Source organism: Rhinichthys klamathensis, unplaced genomic scaffold, assembly GCF_029890125.1.
Source record: "Rhinichthys klamathensis goyatoka isolate OS25496 unplaced genomic scaffold, OSU_Roscu_1.1 h1tg000176l_1, whole genome shotgun sequence".
In the NCBI taxonomy this organism is placed as follows: Eukaryota; Metazoa; Chordata; class Actinopteri; order Cypriniformes; family Leuciscidae; genus Rhinichthys; species Rhinichthys klamathensis.
Window position 1 is genome coordinate 11,337,923 of NW_026606705.1, and position 18,238 is coordinate 11,356,160.

Genomic DNA, 18,238 nt, shown 5'->3' on the forward strand with positions numbered 1-18,238 from the left:
AAATAATTTCTAGACGTCTCACAAGAAATCATAACGCTGACTACACGGACACGAACTTTATTCACATTAATTTTCTAGAATTCACATACTTTGTACAATCCAAGAACATAACAGAATCCCACTGAACGTAGTTTGCTACACAGTGTGATACTTTGCCACGACACTTCTATACAAGGCATTTAGAATCCAGTATTATGGAACACATACAACTGATCATTATTAAAGATAAGGACACCAGCACATTCATTCTAATAAAACATGTTGGATCTAATATTCTTTTTTTTAAATGTCTTTGATGATGCACAACCAGGCACATGTATCTTAATATATAGCCTATGACAATAAATGGATTTCAAACAAATACAACCCACAATATGTGATTTATCAAATTCATCACCTGCACACATTCACTTTCTTCACTCCCATATATAATAATGGCCTTTTTTCGTAGCTTACGTCATTATACCAGTAGGTGGCGATAAGTGCCTCATTCACTCTGACTCTTTCAAAACGGATACATCAGGTAAGGAATGAAAAAAACAACCTGTGTTTGATCAGAGAATGTCTAATAAGGGGAGAACCTCTGGTTTGATTCTATTTTGAGTTCGTTTTCAATGGCTGAGCAAAAAAAAAAAAAGAATTATTATGGCAATAGGCCTATTGTGTTTAAAATGTAGGCTGAGTTAGTCAATATTAGACCTCCTGTGGTGAAAATGTCTATATGGCTAAATATAGCGCTATGTCTATGTGGTGTTTTAATATGCTTTAAGACAAACCATGTGCAAAGTTATGTCAACACAATTGCTGAGTATTTTCTCTTTAAAACTGCGGTGAACCAAAGGCAGTCTCAAAAACGCGGTTTGAAATCACTGGTGTTTCTGACGCCACAAACTACTTTGTAACCAATCACGTAAAAGTGCGGACGGGCTTTGCCATATCATTAGCCTATCATTATCTAGAAGCCAGGTTATCAAGGTATATGTTGATATGAAAAAATTCGGGTACATTTAGCAATATTGCAGGTGAATTATATAAATTGTCAATATGTATAATGTCGGATCTGGGCCGACACTGTTGCTGTCTGGGAAGGGTGTAGAGTTACATTCAAGCTATTTTAAGGCATGAAAAGAAAAAAATCACAGGAAAACATGTTTAAATATGCCATTTTGGTGATCAAAGATGAGTTTTAAGGGATAAAAAAGGACTACAGGGGCACTTTAACTTACTGTTTCTGTTAGTTGTTTGAAACCCCTTAACCAACATGTTCTCATTTTGCTAGTTCACCTCACAAAAATGCAAGGAGGCATTTATAATTTGACACTACTGTGTCTTTTAATCACTGCACATAGTATGAAATGAGGTTGACTAGAGGCTGATGTGATGTTCATGTGAGTGTTTGTCTTTTGCTTCGGACCTGTTCACAGTATTTGCACAAATGTCTTTAATGAAGTCAGGGGTTCTTGAGACGGGCCATGCCGGGGTTGATGAAAGAGAAGTTCTCAAACATGCTCTGGTCCACGCTGTTGATGATGATACGGTCCGTGACGGAGAGCCGAGGCTTCTCATTTATGAACTCCTTGTCGAAGTTACTACAGTCACTTGCTGATTTCTGTAAACAGAAAGGCTCAATGTGTCAGTCACAGGTAACAGTTTGCGACAAACTCCGTTCCAAAATCTAGCGAGCTGCTGCTTTGCAGTTTAATGTCTACATATGGAGCAGCCTGCTAAGTCAGGTCCCCCCTAACAGTTGATGGACCCCATTGACTTCCATAGTAAGAAAAAAAAACATACTATGGAAGTCAATGGGGTCCATGACAATGACAGTCAATGGGGTCCATGACAATGACAATGCGCTTTATTAATCCGCTTTAAACGCATCTTGACTGTCGTACAGTCTGACATTAATGACAACTGAGATCTTACAGTGTGACATGGCTTACAGCGATGATCATCCGTTACTTCTGATGTAATTGCATTAAATACTGTATGGAATATAGAATAAGTCTGTAAAAAACAACAGTGGATTTAACATCAAAATTTAATGTAAAAATGTGTTATTTAATGTAACCTTCTCCCTTTGCACACTTTGGTCAGTTCAAGAATAATTTATGCAATTGTGTATTGTTTATTTGAAATAATCTAAAATGCAGTTTCGTGAAAATTGACCAGTTGATGGCTGAGAATAGGATCCCTAAAAGCTTTTTATTTCTGTTTCAACATCTATTGCAGAATATTCCATGCATTTAAGTCACCAAAACGAAAATATGAGGAACAAAATTACTTATCTGTGTTCATATTTTTGTGATAGTTGTAGTTCCATTGAGACTGAGACTCATGATACAGGTGATCCTATGCCTAGACTTTTACGGCTGTAATGAACTTACCACAGTGGGCCTGAAGGGCGGCTCCACCTGTCGTTTCTCCAGTGCGTTCCAGTCTGTTTCTTTGAAGAACGGATGCTGTCGTATATTTCCTTTCACTCCCAGCCTTTTCTCCGATTCCCGGACGAATAGCTAGAACCGGTCATAGAACCCCAGTTATAGTTTATAACAGACTGAGACTCACAAAACAGAGTAAAGGGTCCTTTTTTTTGTTGTATTGTACGTCTAAGCTAACCTTTACAAGAATGTCCTTCGCGTCTCTAGGTAACCAGCGTGGGTAGCATGGGTCATCAGTGCGAATCGACTGAAACAACTCTTCCTCGTCGTGTCCGTGAAATGGGGATTGGCCAATCAACATCTCATAAAGAAGGACACCAAATGACCACCAGTCTACAGAAGTCCCATATTTGTGCCCAAGCAGAATCTGCGAAACATACAAGGTATAGTACAAATATCTTTTATTCATTTATTTGCCTAATTTTATTTAAAATTATGCAATTATTTTTAAGTGAAATAAAAGTAAAAATGTGTGTGTATATACTTTTATTTTATTTAAAAAATATACACTACCAGTCAAAAGTTTTGGATCGGTGCGATTTTTAATGTTTTTAAAAGTCTCTTCTGCTCACCAAGGCTGCATTTATTTGATAGTAGTGTATATATACCGGTATATATATATATATATATATATATATATATAATTATGGTGGTAGAGATCCTCACCTCAGGGGCGATGTAGTCTGGTGTTCCACAGAAGGTGCACGTTCTAGCTTCTCCAATCATGTTCTCTTTACACATTCCAAAATCTGCAATCTTGATGTGACCATCAATGTCTAGTAAAATGTTATCCAGCTTAAGATCTCTGCGAAGTTAAAACACACATATGAATCAGCAATGTTCTTTGAGGAAGCTGTTTTTTTTTTTTTTTATTCAATGTAAACACTTAAAGGGGTCATGACATGAGAAATATAATTTGCCTGGATCTTTTGACATATACGAGGTCTTTGTACCATTAAAACTTCCTGCAAATTTCATAGCTTAAAACGCCCTCCTCATTACTAGTTTTTTTTATTCGCTTTGATACTATTTTCACAAGTAAGGTGTACAGTTTAAAAAAAACGTTCAAAAAATAAACATCACTTAACACTATCAAAATTTTTAACAATGTAATTGAAACCAAAACCAAGTATACTTGTCATCAAGTTTTTTCAGCATATCTATCTATCTATCTATCTATCTATCTATCTATCTATCTATCTATCTATCTATCTATCTATCTATCTATCTATCTATCTATCTATCTATCTATCTATTAGGGCTGTAACGATACGCGATATAAAATCGAAATCGCGATACTCAGGTCCACGATCCTGTATCGCGATGTGGGAAGGCAGAATCGCGATCAAACCCCTTCCAACTCCCAGAGTTATCCTTCCTGTCCTGAACCAGGGCTCGAATTTCGGCGCGGGTATTGCGCATAATTCTAATCATTCCCGCAAATCATTCTTTTAACAACTATCTTCCAGACGCAATTTCACAAACAGCGTGAGTGTTCAGCGGTGCCGCGCGTCTTCTATCTCTTCTCATAATGTGTTGTGTAAGGCAAGCATCAAGCGCTGCGGCGATAATACACACTCGCGTTTTGGAGTCGGGACCATAGACTGTAAGGTCGGGACATGACGGAATATTCACTTGCACAATCGGGCCAGCAGTGCATCGTGACTGAAGTCTTTTTAAGTCTTACCAGTTTAAACATTCAAGCGATTTTAAACTAATCAGTGCTCGCGCGCTCTCTGAGATTATTTTCTATGCGCACATTCATAGAAAATTCGCCTCAAAAACAGCTGGCCAGTAACTATTTTTCGCGGATTATATTGCTTTAACACGCAAATTTGTCAATTTCGGTCTTTGTGAGTAGGCTATACTCTAAATATAGTCGGTTTTGTCTTTAATAAGCATAAAACGCATGCCAGTATAATGAACACAGGATCCGTGCACTAGCTCTTAAAGTGACGGAAGCCATATGTGTCTGTCATTAATTTTGTTGTCGAAACAACAAAAGATGGCTTTAAGTTAAAGGAATCAGGTTTAATAGCCTATGTATTTAATTTATTCAGGACTAAAATACTACCCAGTGTTATTTTCCATTTGATTACTTTATTCAGTTTCTGCATATGAATACTAGTGTTAGACCTATTCAAAAACTTTTCTCTTTAATTGTCTTTGTTTGTATCTTTATTCTATTGTATTTATTTGTGCTACCTTTTTCAATTTAATTAAACAATTTAAATCAAGCTTCCTTGTGATGTGTAAATTCTTAACAACAATATTACCTCATTGCAAAAATGCAATGAGCGCAAACATTTAGGCAAGATAAATGTAATAATTTTGTTTGGAAAAAATGCCCCCCCTTTCTCCCCCTCAAACAAAAAAAATCCCCCCCATGAGAATCATCTAAGGGGGGATTTCCCCCCCATTTTCCAAAACGAAATTCAGGCCCTGAGAACTACCACATCTTTAAATTACTATTAGTATTATTTGAAGTTAACATTATAAAATACGTAGACCTACACCACAAAACTAGTTGAGGATAAATTATTTAAAATTTGGCAATTTCAGCATTATAGACGTGAAATTTGCAGCCAAAACTTGAAATATAAGTTCTCAGAAAGTGCATTAAATTAATCCTCAATTGACCGGCAACACGTCCAACATGCAGATGCATATCCCACGGCACCATCCCGAAATCAATTTAGTTGGAGTACAGAACACAACCCAAAAGCAGCAGCCTACACTGCCTAGTATAGTTTAATAATTTGCATAGTTATTATTGTTCTTTGGTGTTTAGATTATACAGGTTTTTCCTAATGTTATTTAATTAAAATACCGGTATTTTTTTTTTCTCTCAAAATCTCTTTTTTTCACCACAAGCCCCGCCCCCTCAAGCCCCGCCCCCGTGATAGAATCGCGATACGAATCGAATCGTGGGTCAAAAATCGTGATACGAATCGAATCGTGGGTTTGGTGTATCGTTACAGCCCTACTATCTATCTATCTATCTATCTATCTATCTATCTATCTATCTATCTATCTATCTATCTATCTATCTATCTATCTATCTATCTATCTATCTATCTATCTATCTGTCTGTCTGTCTGTCTGTCTGTCTGTCTGTCTGTCTGTCTGTCTGGAAACTTATAGCTCATTTTATGGTATAGAGTTTTCACAGTAGTGAATACCTGTACACAATGCCTTTAGAATGTAGAAACTGCAGGCCGCATATGATCTCTGCTGCGTAGAACCTATCAACAAAGAGAAGAGAGGAGGTGGAAGAGGGTGAGACCACAGAAAAGAAGAGTAGGCACAGAGTCTGAGCTTTTAAAATGTGTTTGTGGGGGCTGCGTATGAGTCTCACGTGGACCGTGGGAGATCGAATCTGTGGCAGGTCTGAATGTGGAACATTAAGTCGCCTCCGTTTAAGTACTCCATCACGAAGAAAAGATTTTCCTTTAAAGACCAATACAGAAACAATCAGTTCACACTGGTCTAACATAACCAAATTAATATGTTAGAGTGGCTCAATGTGTCATAGGAGTGGGTGGAATGTACAAAGGGCCTTTTATAATTATTATGTTTTTATTAATTCTAAATAAAATGAATACATTTTAAATATAATGGTCCTTCTTTATTGCAGACCCTTGTTATTTTCTTAGAAAGATTTTTTTAATAACAATATTTTAAAATCCACAGAACAAAAGCATAGCAAATATATAACAACCAGTCTCTCTACCCGTTGACACATTGCTATGTGTCGAACTGCGCATCGCTAAGTGTGTCAGTGTGTATTACCCTGGTCTGGAAGGTGCAGTAGAGGTGTGTGAGAAAGGGGTGTTCCCAGGCCAGAGACAGCACTCTCCTCTCCACCATAGTGCATTCAACATCATCATCCATCAGAACTACATCTTTCTTCAGGGCCTTCACTGCAAAGAACTGCCCTGAGCCTTTCAGCTCGGCCAGGAAAACCTGCAAACACACACACACGCATATATGCTAGATTTATAGGAAATGATGTTCCCAGAAGCAGTTTAATAGGATACAGTCATATTCAGTGGCGACTTTTATAATAGCTGTCAATAGACATTACCAAAATAGCCACAAAATGAACTGACTTCAAGGGACATTGAGTAATCAGTTAAATCGAAGTACAGTCGGTACCAAGTATCCAATTTGGAACTGGTCACACTGTAGGTATATTGCTAACAATTACCAAGTTTAGTTTCAATACGGCAATGTTTTCCCAAGATTTAGCTTCATTTCCTGTTTGGTATTCAACGATTATTCATTGAAGATTTTCATTTTGTCTCAGTTTGACCCAAAGAGTCAAAGGATACTTTGTATTTAGGCCAGTCGTTTCAAAAGTTAGTATATGGTAGCCGTATATACAGTATAAGAGTTAAAATTGAAATTTGAGAAACTCTTACCTTTCCAAAGCTTCCTTTGCCCAGCATCTTATGCAGAATAAAATGGTCTAGAGTGAATTTGTGGTGCTCTTTGCGTGGGGTGGCATACAGGGGCTCAGGCTCTTCAAGACTTGGCCTGCGGCCCTTAGCTGCAGAGTCCCAGGAAATACCTTGATGCTCTGTTGGGAGGAACGGAGAAGAGCTGGACGTCAATAGATGGAACAAGACGGCATCAATAAATCAATTGCTCTGTTCCAAAACCTGATTAGCTTTTCAGAAAGCCAACGTTTTTTTTTTGCCATTATACTGCAAAATTATGCCTTACAGGATGTCATTTTGGTCAAAATTTCATGTGGAATGTTTCTTTATCAATCCCAGAATGCTCAGTAATGGTGGAATGAACGTCAATAGATGTTATTTATGAAGATATTTTATCAAGTACTGGTCAAATATTCACAGAAAATAATTGTATCTAATTAAAGCATTCTATTTTATTCTGTGTTTTTTTGTGTGTACTATAATTGTGTGCTTCTTAGAGTATGACACTAGCTTAGCGTAGCAACTTAGTTAGCTTAGCAACATGCTAATGTCAAATTCCACTGAAATCAACTGTAATTTGTGCTTAAATTTAAATTCAGTGTTACGGGAGACCTCTCAATCAACTACCTAGTTCCTTATAAGCACAGCTCCATTCTGGGAAGTTTTAGACAGGGAATGCTCTTCGTTTTTATTGAAACCATTCCTTACACAGGGAATGTTTTAGTCACCTAAAATAATTTTGACAATGTTATAACCCTAGAAATGGGCAACTCCCGGTGCAGTGTACTTAATACTGAACTCGGTAGCGCACTGTCTAAGGCAGGGGTTTTCAAAGTCAAAGACTGGGCTTCCCGTATGACACAATGGCACCTCCCCACCCCCAATTTTTCCTAATTTTCAATAGCGATCAGTGCGCCGAGACCGCCGCGCACACACGGTTTGTTTGGTCGTCAATAATAACGTACTCTCGTCTCGTGTGCCTAATGTAATCGTCTTTATCTTGTTTACAGTCGTCATCCATCAAAACTTTACTAGTGACTCATTACTACAGTGACTCATTTAACCATGTATTACTGTCTTTTTGTCTACATTTAAAAAATTTACAAATTCACTTCATTTCATATTTACATGCAATGAAGGGATTCCCCAACTTTTTTGTCAGCTGAACCTCTTTGACCTGATGTATTTACTTGAAGTTTACTTGAGTTTGGTCAATAATAAAATCAATAATAATAATAACAACAATAACAATAAAATTAAGTTCACAGTTCTCTGATGTTGGTTAATGGTCACATGACTTGCAGGTAAACAAATAAAATATTTAATCTATTTTAGTAAGTGTTTTTTTTTTTATTGTTTTTTTTTTTAAAATTATTTATTTTAATTTTTTATTTGTATTAATTTAATTAATAGCTTTTCATTAAACTCATGAACCCCAGTCTGGGAAATCCTAACATAATGTAATATTTAATGCACTTCATGTTGTTGATAACAAAGAATGGACTATATTTTCTTTCTCTTTGTATTTTTAAATCAATATGGTACAAGATTATCCTTTTCAAATCAATGTGATAAACGAGTTACATCAAAAGTAATCTAAAAGTAGTCAGATTATATTAACTTAAATGTGTAATGAAATGGAGTATGTAACTAGGGGTTGAATGACTTTAAAGTCGACTATTATGTTATTAAATCCGAGTCGACGTCGACTAGTCCCTGATGACGTCATTAATGAACAAAAATAAGCCTGAACTTTGTTACACCGCTATGGCATATGACACATGACACAGCGCTGCCCACAAGGCTATTGCTCCTTCATCTATTTTATTATTGTCTTTGGGTCATTATATTTCTCACAGATTTCTGCTGGTTCTAAATCAGATACAGATAAGCTGTTTAAAACGTGCATTCACCCGATCAATTTTGAGCATCCAGATGGTATAATCAAACATACCTTGTGGAGCGCTCTCAGAGTATGGATTTATTTGTCATTTTAACTGTTTGAAATGGAGCGTAAAAGTTGACTTCAAAGATTTCTTATCCTGTTGTGCCCTCAATAGGCCATGATCAGCGACTAGTCGACGTCAAGCTTAAAGCGTCATGGGTGGCAGAGAATTAAAGTCTCACAGAGATCGTGCTTTGAAGCCAAATACACTATTCTCTCTAGTTCGACAGTCTAAAATCTATTCAGAACTGTGTGAGTGCATGTCGTTTTGGCACATGGTATACGTACCTTTGCGTGGCAGAGCTGGTGGAGGCGTGAGAGGAGAAATGGGTAAGTGGCCTGAAGGCTCTCTAGTGACCCCTGGCTGACTTACGCCCACTGGACCCTCTCGACCAACAATATCACTATCCCGCGAGCTCCGAGCCTGCTATGGAAAGAAGCACATTGAATTCATATCAGATTAAACAACTCACACCACATGATAATGTTGGTCATACACACCCTTCAGGCTTTGTCATGTTGTGCCCAGCATGTACTATAAAACCTACTCTAACGCATAACTATGGTCCCTTTGTACATAACTGCTTTCATTTGCATTGAGATGAACATTTTCATTTAAATAAATATGGCAGACGGGTGTCAATAGATATTGCCCTGGTTTCACAGACAGAGCTTAGATTTAGCCAGGTTTATAAACGTGCCTTAGAAAAAAACATTACCGGTGTGCATCTTGAGACAAAACAATGGCACTGATATATTTTAAGATATGTCAGTGCAAGTTGCTTTCAGTTAAAACAGCTCAATAAAGCATTTTAGTCTGGGACTTTTGCCTTTTGTCTGTGGAACCGGGGGATTGATTATAAATTTATTGAATCCAGTACTCTAAATTGTTTTTAGAGCATGACATTGTTAGCTTAGCATCATGCTAATGCCAAACTCCACTGGAATAAACTGTGCATTACTTGACTCAAGTTGCGCTATTACTGTACTTTGAGTGGCTTGTTAACAAAAGTCCTGCCCATGAAGATGGTAACAAATTTCAGTAATAGAGCAACCTTCAAATGTTTGTGCCATTAAACCCATGTACCATTAATCCCATGTGTTATTAGGTAGCTACTAGCTAGGCTATTAACATGTATAGTTTAACTAGCATGTTCTTCTCAAACTGTTGCTCTGCTGGACAGTAGTTGACCTAAAAGAGACAACTAAATGTGCAATATCATTAGCGAAATTTTGGCGAAACCCAACTTGAACTCTTACAAAATCTGCCTATGGAAAAATAGTGAAATTCCCCAGCTAAAATGACTGGATTACATTCGCAGAACAACAGTAAATGAAAATGGTGTGACATCCGTTTCATTGCATAACGTGTGGGTCATAATGTGTGTTTCTTCCAACCTGTTGAGTCCCAATCATAGCCAGTGCCTCTGCCATTAGCTTCTGGTTGACGCCACAAAGGTTTGCAACTTTCCTCTGACATTTATGGTGAACGTTCATGCCACATTCTGCAATGAAATCACACTTAAAACACTAAACTAAAATGCAAATCTAAAATTGTTATGTGGATATTTTTATACATTTAAAGTATATAAAAACATGGTTATGCTTTTTACGCTTTTACTTTGCATTGCTTTTACTTTGTGTTGTATCAATGGGTTTCATCTAAATGCAACTGGATTTTCCTTGTGCAAATGCTTAAAAAAAATCAGGCCTTAGGGGTCATTCTTCAAAACAGATTTGCTTCCCTTATTAATGTTCTTTATTCAGTTTTAAAAATGAATTAGCTCATGCCAACTTTTAATTTCTGTTTATATATACATTTTTTGAACTTTACATATTTAGTAACTAAACTTTATTTTTACTTAACATTTTGACTTTATTCTCTTTATTCATAATATATTATTTAAAAGACTTGTGCTACCATCATCATATCTTTACCCTTTTAAACTAATAAACTCCATAACTCTATATTTCCAATACATCCTCCTTCTGGTAAATGAACTTACTTAAGGAACAAGCAAATGTCTGCTAAACATCAGAATTATATAATAGAAATTTGCATTAAAAATCACCTTTTAAAATGGAAAAGGCGACAGTTTCACAGAATGACCCTTAGACATTCATAGTTGACATGTGGTTGTGTAATGAATCACCTTCACATTTAAGGCCCTGCCGGGCAAGACCCCATAACAGGGTTCCACAGTGCTCACAGAAGGTCGGGCTCATGTAGTTATACACTTTAAACCTGTGAGGCATGTCAATCTTAAATCGTTCCTTATGGATCTGAAACACACACACACACATATTTAGCATTGAACACATACTGAACATATACTGACACACAATGTCAACATGGAAAGTCATGAATTTTTCTTTCAGCGTGACTCAGTAAAGTGTGGAAAGACTGTTTTATGACGTCTACCAATAACTGAAAGAGGAAGGAGTCTGAGACAAAAAGATGAATCATTTTCTTCAATACTTATAATTATACTTTCATCTGCAGATTACTAAAGCTTTGCTGAATCTATATTTAGCCTACAGTTGCACAAAATGTCCAAAGGTCTCTGGCTTAAAAACCAGGGCATCAAAACCCTTTTGTGAGGGTAGAGTCTACTAACAAAACGCTTTGTGTGCTTGATGTGTTTGCATGAAAGGGCGATGAAAACCTTGTATTTACCATAGTTTCTTTACTGTTTATTGCTGAGCCTGTGCATTTGGCGATGACTTTGTCGATACACTTTTTATGGATGGCGGCATTGCATTCTGGGAATTAAAAAAAAGAAAGAAATGTGTACGAGGAATCCTGACACTGAGTCAATGGAAACTTGTTTAAGAACTGCAAAAGCAATGAGAATGATGTGAGAAAAAATACTTACGTCGACACTGATATCCCTGTTTATTCAGGCCCCTGAAGTAGCAAAAGAAACCATAAAGAAAATATTTGTAATGTGTACTGTAATGTAACATACAGTGCTAAATTACAACAAAAAAATAAAATATATATATTTCCACAGTTATGTTATCAGCATATCATACACCTCATATCATACAACGACTATACTGTATAATATAAGATAAATACATTTTTTATTGAATTTTAATATTTAGACTATTTAGAACGTAAATTATTTATTTTTATTGATTGATTCAGTGATTGTGACATTTTAAAGATTTAAAACATCAGAAAGTCTTACTGTTCACAATTCCTCAGTTCACAGCATTTGAAAGTTTTCTTTTTCAAAATGTTTCTTCTAAATGTTATAGCATTGCCTCTAATTATGCATAATTACATACAACTAAACATAACCCTAACCCTATAGTAAGTACATGTAGTTAGTTAATAATACTCAAATTTATAGTACTTAAATTTATCATTTTACTGTAACAAGGACACCTTAAAATAAAGTGAAACCAATTTGTCTTTTCTTTTTTCCCATTATTTCTGCATGTTTCCATCCAATCAAATCACAATAGATAAATCCATAAAGTCTTGGCCCACATTATTTCCTCCTGAATATTCAGTTTCACTCAAAAATGCGTCAAATTATGGAAGTTGGGCTGTATGTAAAAATCAATTTTGATTTCTTAGTATCAGAGTTGTTTTACTGTACATGTGGTTGTTTGAGAGTGTGTATAATACCAGACAAACTCCTTGCAGACTGAGCAGAAAGTCGGCTGAGGGAAAAAGGTGGCGGTAAACTCGTGACATTTGACCACGTGAACTTTGGCCTGTTTGATGGCTCCTCGTCTGTGGTGCAGGGCGAACATCCCTTCTCTTTCCCGTTCAGTTTCTCCATCCGGTTCACCGTGACCTGCAGCGTCTAACAAACAAGAACCCACACAAAAAGACCCCTAGTTGAAAAACGCCTGGCTAGATCCATCAGTATATGAAAACATGATAACATAATAATATAAATAATGTTAATGTACTAATCTGTGAGAGACTGTGTGTAGATCTGAATAAAAGAAACACTCACCACTCCTCTCCAGAAAATACCGCGCCTCCATCAGTAAGCGACCCTGTGGCTTCAGTTCCACCTATAATACACACAAATAAATCTTACCAAATCATTGAAATTGTATTGAAAACATTTCACATATCAATTCCCAATCAATGATATTATATATTCTTTTAATATGAGTGTTTAGTGTTTAAATTCAAATGTATCTTTTTAAATAAATAACATTAATAACAAAAAAAATGCAGCTGTAAGTCAACGGATGTACAGCATATCAGCTGAGGGAACATTTGGTTCCATTTTGTTTTGCTTTGGTACAGTGAGCGTGCCGCCACGCAAACACTCACCCAGATCTCCAGTTTGCCGTTCTCCTTCTTGCAGCGCGACGCGAGTGTGTCGAGCTGGACGGTGGCCTCCGTCTTTAGCTCAGCCGTCTTGTCCTTGACCACCACATGCATTACCCGTCCTCTGTGGACGTGAGCGTCGAATGTGCTGCTCCAGGGGGGATACATGGTGGGACGCTTCTGCTTGTACACCTGACCCTTTTCTACGGATACACACACACACACACACACACTAAATCAGAGTTCCACACCACTGAAAACTTACTGGACTAAGCTTTAAAAGTATCAGCAAAACAATCCTCTATGTGTTTCACAGCATTATGACTGGATTTACGGGATCTGAAACTAATACTACTGGAATGACACAATGCTCTGACTGTGTGTTATAGTAATATGACAGCTTTTACTCCAGGAAAAACATACATATAGAACCATACAAATGAAACCATGCAAATTTGGTAGAACGTCGACATAAAGTCAACATGACATTTACAATCAGCTCGATTTCTACCTTTTTATCAGTGCATGTTACTGGTCTTATTGTGGATGATGGAAGAACGCATATTAGAAATATGTTTATCTTCGTAATTTTTCATTACTTGCTCCGCCTCTGAAACAACATTCCTATTTGCTGATCAAAATGAAAGCAGGTGGATTGGAGGGGAGGGGCTAAAAAAATAAGTGTTCGCAAACACTCTTTCATGTTGAGTTATATTTGTAATTTTGCATCCAACACATTAAAAAACAACAACTGGACATGCAGTTTATCCGGCAGTGGAGATGTTTCATAGAAGTTTGAGAATGACGTGACGGCGCTTTATATTTTGACAGGTATGTGCGGTTGTGGTTTGGTTCTAAAGATTGAAACCAAAGGGGTTGCTGGGAAATCCTTGTGTCTGCAAATACTTCTCAGTGGCCATGTGATACGTGTGTGTATAACTCTATCATTTCATCTAATCTGATTTCCACCCACATATAGAGGTCAGTGCAAGTAAATGTGCTTAAAAAAATAACCACAGTCCTCAAAAAATGCACTTTTGCAGAAATGGTTCCTTTAATATAAATTTGATTCTTTGTTCATTTGCTGCGCTGATGTTGGCGTTCTGTCACATTCACTTGCAGTATTATATCAGTCTTTAATAATTCACACTTTCTTTTTTAATCTTGCACGTTCTTGACAGTAGTATTAATGTTTGATTCATGAATGAATCATTGTTATTATAAGTCTTACCAATGAATTGGTTGATTCAGTTTAAAATTAGATTCAATTCTCAGTTTCTCAACTCACTAAATCAATTATCCAGTTGCACTTTTTGACATTTACAGTTACCCACATCTTGTCGGCCATCTTCAAAACAACTTGAATTATCACACATTTGGCTGTCAAATGCTATCAGTCATGATGAAAATTGTGCTGGCTTCATATTTTTGGGAACTGACTTTATGTCTGTCATCATGAACTTATTATTTTGCTGAATAGTTAGTCTAATGACTAAGAAGTACCCCTCTTTAAAATTGGGGGAAGTGTGTGAGATGAATCACAAGCTAAATGGTAAGAATAATGGGAAAGAAACAAACGCAACCCTTTTACTGACAATGACACGTATGACACACATTTCCCTTGAAATAAAATTCACACTTAGACAAATAATATTGTATAAACTTTGACCAAGCACATTGCTTGCACACTTTCACAGTTTCACCTACTGAGAACTGAGTAGGTGGGTCATGTGGGTGTTTTCTTCCACGATGGGCAATTTTGTCCTTGTAGACTTTTAGTAAATATACTTCTAAAAAAAATATTATTTTCATATACTAGTTTCTTTAACACTTAACATGTACATGCATCACAGGAAAATTCATTCTTTTATTATTCATTCTTTTATTTTCTTGAACCACCACAACTCAAACCACCATTTATTTTGTGGTAGAAATGACTTTTTTAAATACATTTTTGCATTATAGCTTTTTATAAATCATGACAATAATACACACAATTAAATTATATTTTCAGACTTTTTTTTCCATACTTTGCCAAAATCGCAGCTTGATGCACAATAAAAACATTCTATTTTCTAAATAATTTACTTCGATTTTTCTTTTTCTTTGCACATCACATAATTCATTTTTAATCTTAAACATGCTTTTCACTGATACTGTTGACTACTTAATAACTAAGCACATTTCACTTATAGTGAAAAAAAATATATATTGGGGGTAAAATTGTTGGTTGTTGTGGTAATGACACCAGATTTTCACAGTTTTAAACAAGTAAAAATGTCATATTGTAAGATAAAATATAAATAGATATGTTAAAATATATATTTTTTATATTTATATATATTTACCTTTTGTCCTAGACTTTTAAACTTAAAATAAGAAAATAATATATCTATAAATCGGAAAATAAATATCTATAAATAGAAAATGCATTTGAAAAAAAGTGTCAAAAAGAAATTATGAAGGCATGGTAAAAAGCCAATCCTAATGTGACCATCATATAACAAAAGAACAAAAGTTAAATAAATTCAACATCTGGCTGATAAAAATGGTAACACTGAAGTTTAGGGCCCATTTCTCACTATGATCTAGTTGCTTATTAGCATGCATATTACTACGATATTGGCTGTTTATTAGTACTTATAAAGCATATATTAATACCTTATTCTGCACGATTATATTGTGCATCCCTTAATCCTACCTAATACCTAAACATAACAACTACCTTACTAACTATTAATAAGCAGTAATTAGGAGTTTATTAAGGCAAAAGTCTTAATAGTTAGTTAATAGTGAGAATTGGACCCTAAACTAAAGTGTGACGATAAAAACGTAATAATGCCCATAACTGAAGAAACTACTCCATGAGCGTTTTTTTTTTTTTTTTTTTTTGCACATTACACTTAAACTATCCTGATATATCTGTAGCAAAGATATCTTACCAGTCTCCACAGCCTCTTTCATGTAGACCGCACAGTATGGATTGAGTACTTCTTCATGGTAGGCAAGCCCTGGGTCCATCTCAAAGCTGGAAAAACCAATCCTCAGGAACGGAGACATGACTGTAAACTCTCAGGAATAGCTTCTGATATACAGTGTCCGCTGGTTAATTCCACTGTGGGAATGTTCTGAACAGTGATGTACTCCTATCTGATGCTTATTTTCATAGTCGTTGTGTCCGTCATATGGGTTTCCTAACTCTCAGTAGTGGACAGTGCTGGTCTGGAAGCGTGGTGTCCTTGTTTCTGTGGCATCCAAAGTAATATTTTTCAAATTGAACATTTAACTTTGTCCTTTGTCCATCACATCTGTCTCTCTTATAGCCACAGTTTTAGTCGAAATGATGTTGATCTGTTAAAGAAGATTATATGATGTTTATTAACAAAGTCTCCAGGAAAAATGCCTTTAACTATACACTAAACCCTATAGAGGAAAACTAGCTGCAAACAACCTGGTTGTAAGAACAGAAGATCATTCTGATATGCTCTCTGTCTAATGGAAACCAGATGAACACTGAAGCTGAAGACATGCGTTAACTTCTTTCCATACTACAAGTGCCCTTTAAATGAACATGACACCAGTTCACAGCAACCACCAATGTTTCACTCAATCAATAACACTTCACAGAAAACTCAGCAGAAAACAAGGAAACTAAGCAGGTTTGTTAAACAGTGGGACCACAGAACCACAGTGAACACTTACAGAGTACTTACCAGTTGAAAGCCGTGAGGTAACTGGTGAAGGGAGAGAAACCAAGAGAAACGACTATTTATAGATGTGAAATACAAAACTCCCATCCAAACAGCTAGGATTCACTTCCCCGCTGAGTCACAGTCAAACATACAGTACTAACACACACACACACACGTCATGGTCAGCGATTTACACTTTGTTCAAACTACTCTACAGTGGTGTGAATAAGTTATTACCCCCATGCTAAAGTTGCCTAAAAAGAGGAATAAAAAATCATCTTTTGGAAATTGATCTTAATGCCTTAATTAGAAAAATGAGGAAAAATCCAATCTTTAAGGACACCAATTTTCTTTGTGTATGAATAATGTATCATAAATAAATAAATGTTCTTCCTTAAAATACAGGGTGCATAAGTCAGGCCCCCCCTATGTTAAATTCCCATAGAGTCAGGCAGATTTTTATTTTTAAAGGCCAGTTATTTCATGGATCCAGGATAATATGCATCCTGATAAAGTTCCCTTGGCCTTTGGAATTAAAATAGACCCACATCATCACATTCCCTTCACCATACCTAGAGATTGGCATGGTGTTATTTCAGTTAGCCTAATAGCTGGTTTGATTTGCATTGAAAGATGATCTTATGGAAAGTACCCCATGCCAATCTCTAGGTATGGTGAAGGGAATGTGATGATGTGGGGATATTTTAATTCCAAAGGACAAGGGAACTTTATCAGGATGCATATTATCCTGGATCCATGAAATAACTGGCCTTTAAAAATAAAAATCTGCCTGACTCTATGGGAATTTAACATAGGGGGGCCTGACTTATGCACCCTGTATTTTAAGGAAGAACATTTATTTATTTATGATACATTATTCATACACAAAGAAAATTGGTGTTCTTAAAGGTTGGATTTTTCCTAATTTTTCTAATTAAGGCATTAAGATCAATTTCCAAAAGATGATTTTTTATTCCTCTTTTTAGGCAACTTTAGCATGGGGGTAATAACTTATTCACACCACTGTATTTGGATGTTATATCATGCAATTCTGAGAAAAAAAAGTCAGAATTGCAAGATAAAAAGTCCAAATTACCTATTTTAGTTTAATTCAGTGGCAGAAACAAGCTTCCATGTTTTACTGTAAAACATTATTGTTAGTTTAACTTAAAAAAAGTAAGTAATGAGTTCAGTGAAGTTAAAAAAAATTGTTAATACAATGGAGATTGCTTTAATCAACAGAAAAACTGAAAATATTATGTTATCTGAACCACGTCAATTATCTAAGTTGATTTGACAAAAGAAAAAAAAAAGAAAAATCATGAGAATATTTTTTTACAGTGATTCATATGTTATTCATATGTTAACAAAAAAAAAGAAAAGATTTTTACACGCAAGAAATTGTGAGTGGCACTAAC

At 35.9% G+C, this 18,238-nt stretch overlaps 1 protein-coding gene across 1 annotated transcript; it reads right to left on the bottom strand.

Annotated features, from left to right (window-relative positions):
• Positions 1-1,450: 1,450 nt before the first annotated feature.
• On the bottom strand, positions 1,451-16,466 carry prkcq (protein kinase C, theta). The gene is made up of 17 exons (XM_056260451.1): positions 16,071-16,466; positions 13,132-13,331; positions 12,803-12,863; positions 12,466-12,646; positions 11,702-11,733; positions 11,503-11,588; positions 10,979-11,108; positions 10,224-10,330; positions 9,114-9,252; positions 6,863-7,020; positions 6,231-6,404; positions 5,797-5,888; positions 5,621-5,683; positions 3,105-3,243; positions 2,617-2,805; positions 2,385-2,513; positions 1,451-1,609 (listed from the first exon to the last, which is right to left on the bottom strand). Exons 1-17 carry the CDS (start codon positions 16,186-16,188, stop codon positions 1,451-1,453), a joined length of 2,157 nt encoding a protein of 718 aa, XP_056116426.1. The 5' UTR covers positions 16,189-16,466.
• Between the last annotated feature and the right edge of the window lie 1,772 nt (positions 16,467-18,238).

Bases quoted from the DNA above. Each gene is read 5' to 3' on its own strand.
- prkcq (XM_056260451.1), bottom strand. From the start codon at position 16,188: ATGTCTCCGTTCCTGAGGATTGGTTTTTCCAGCTTTGAGATGGACCCA. The intron at 9,253-10,223 runs GTTGGAAGAAAC...TTCTTTCCATAG, and splicing joins CTATGATTGGGACTCAACAG to CAGGCTCGGAGCTCGCGGGA. The intron at 2,806-3,104 runs GTGAGGATCTCT...TATGTTTCGCAG, and splicing joins CAGACTACATCGCCCCTGAG to ATTCTGCTTGGGCACAAATA.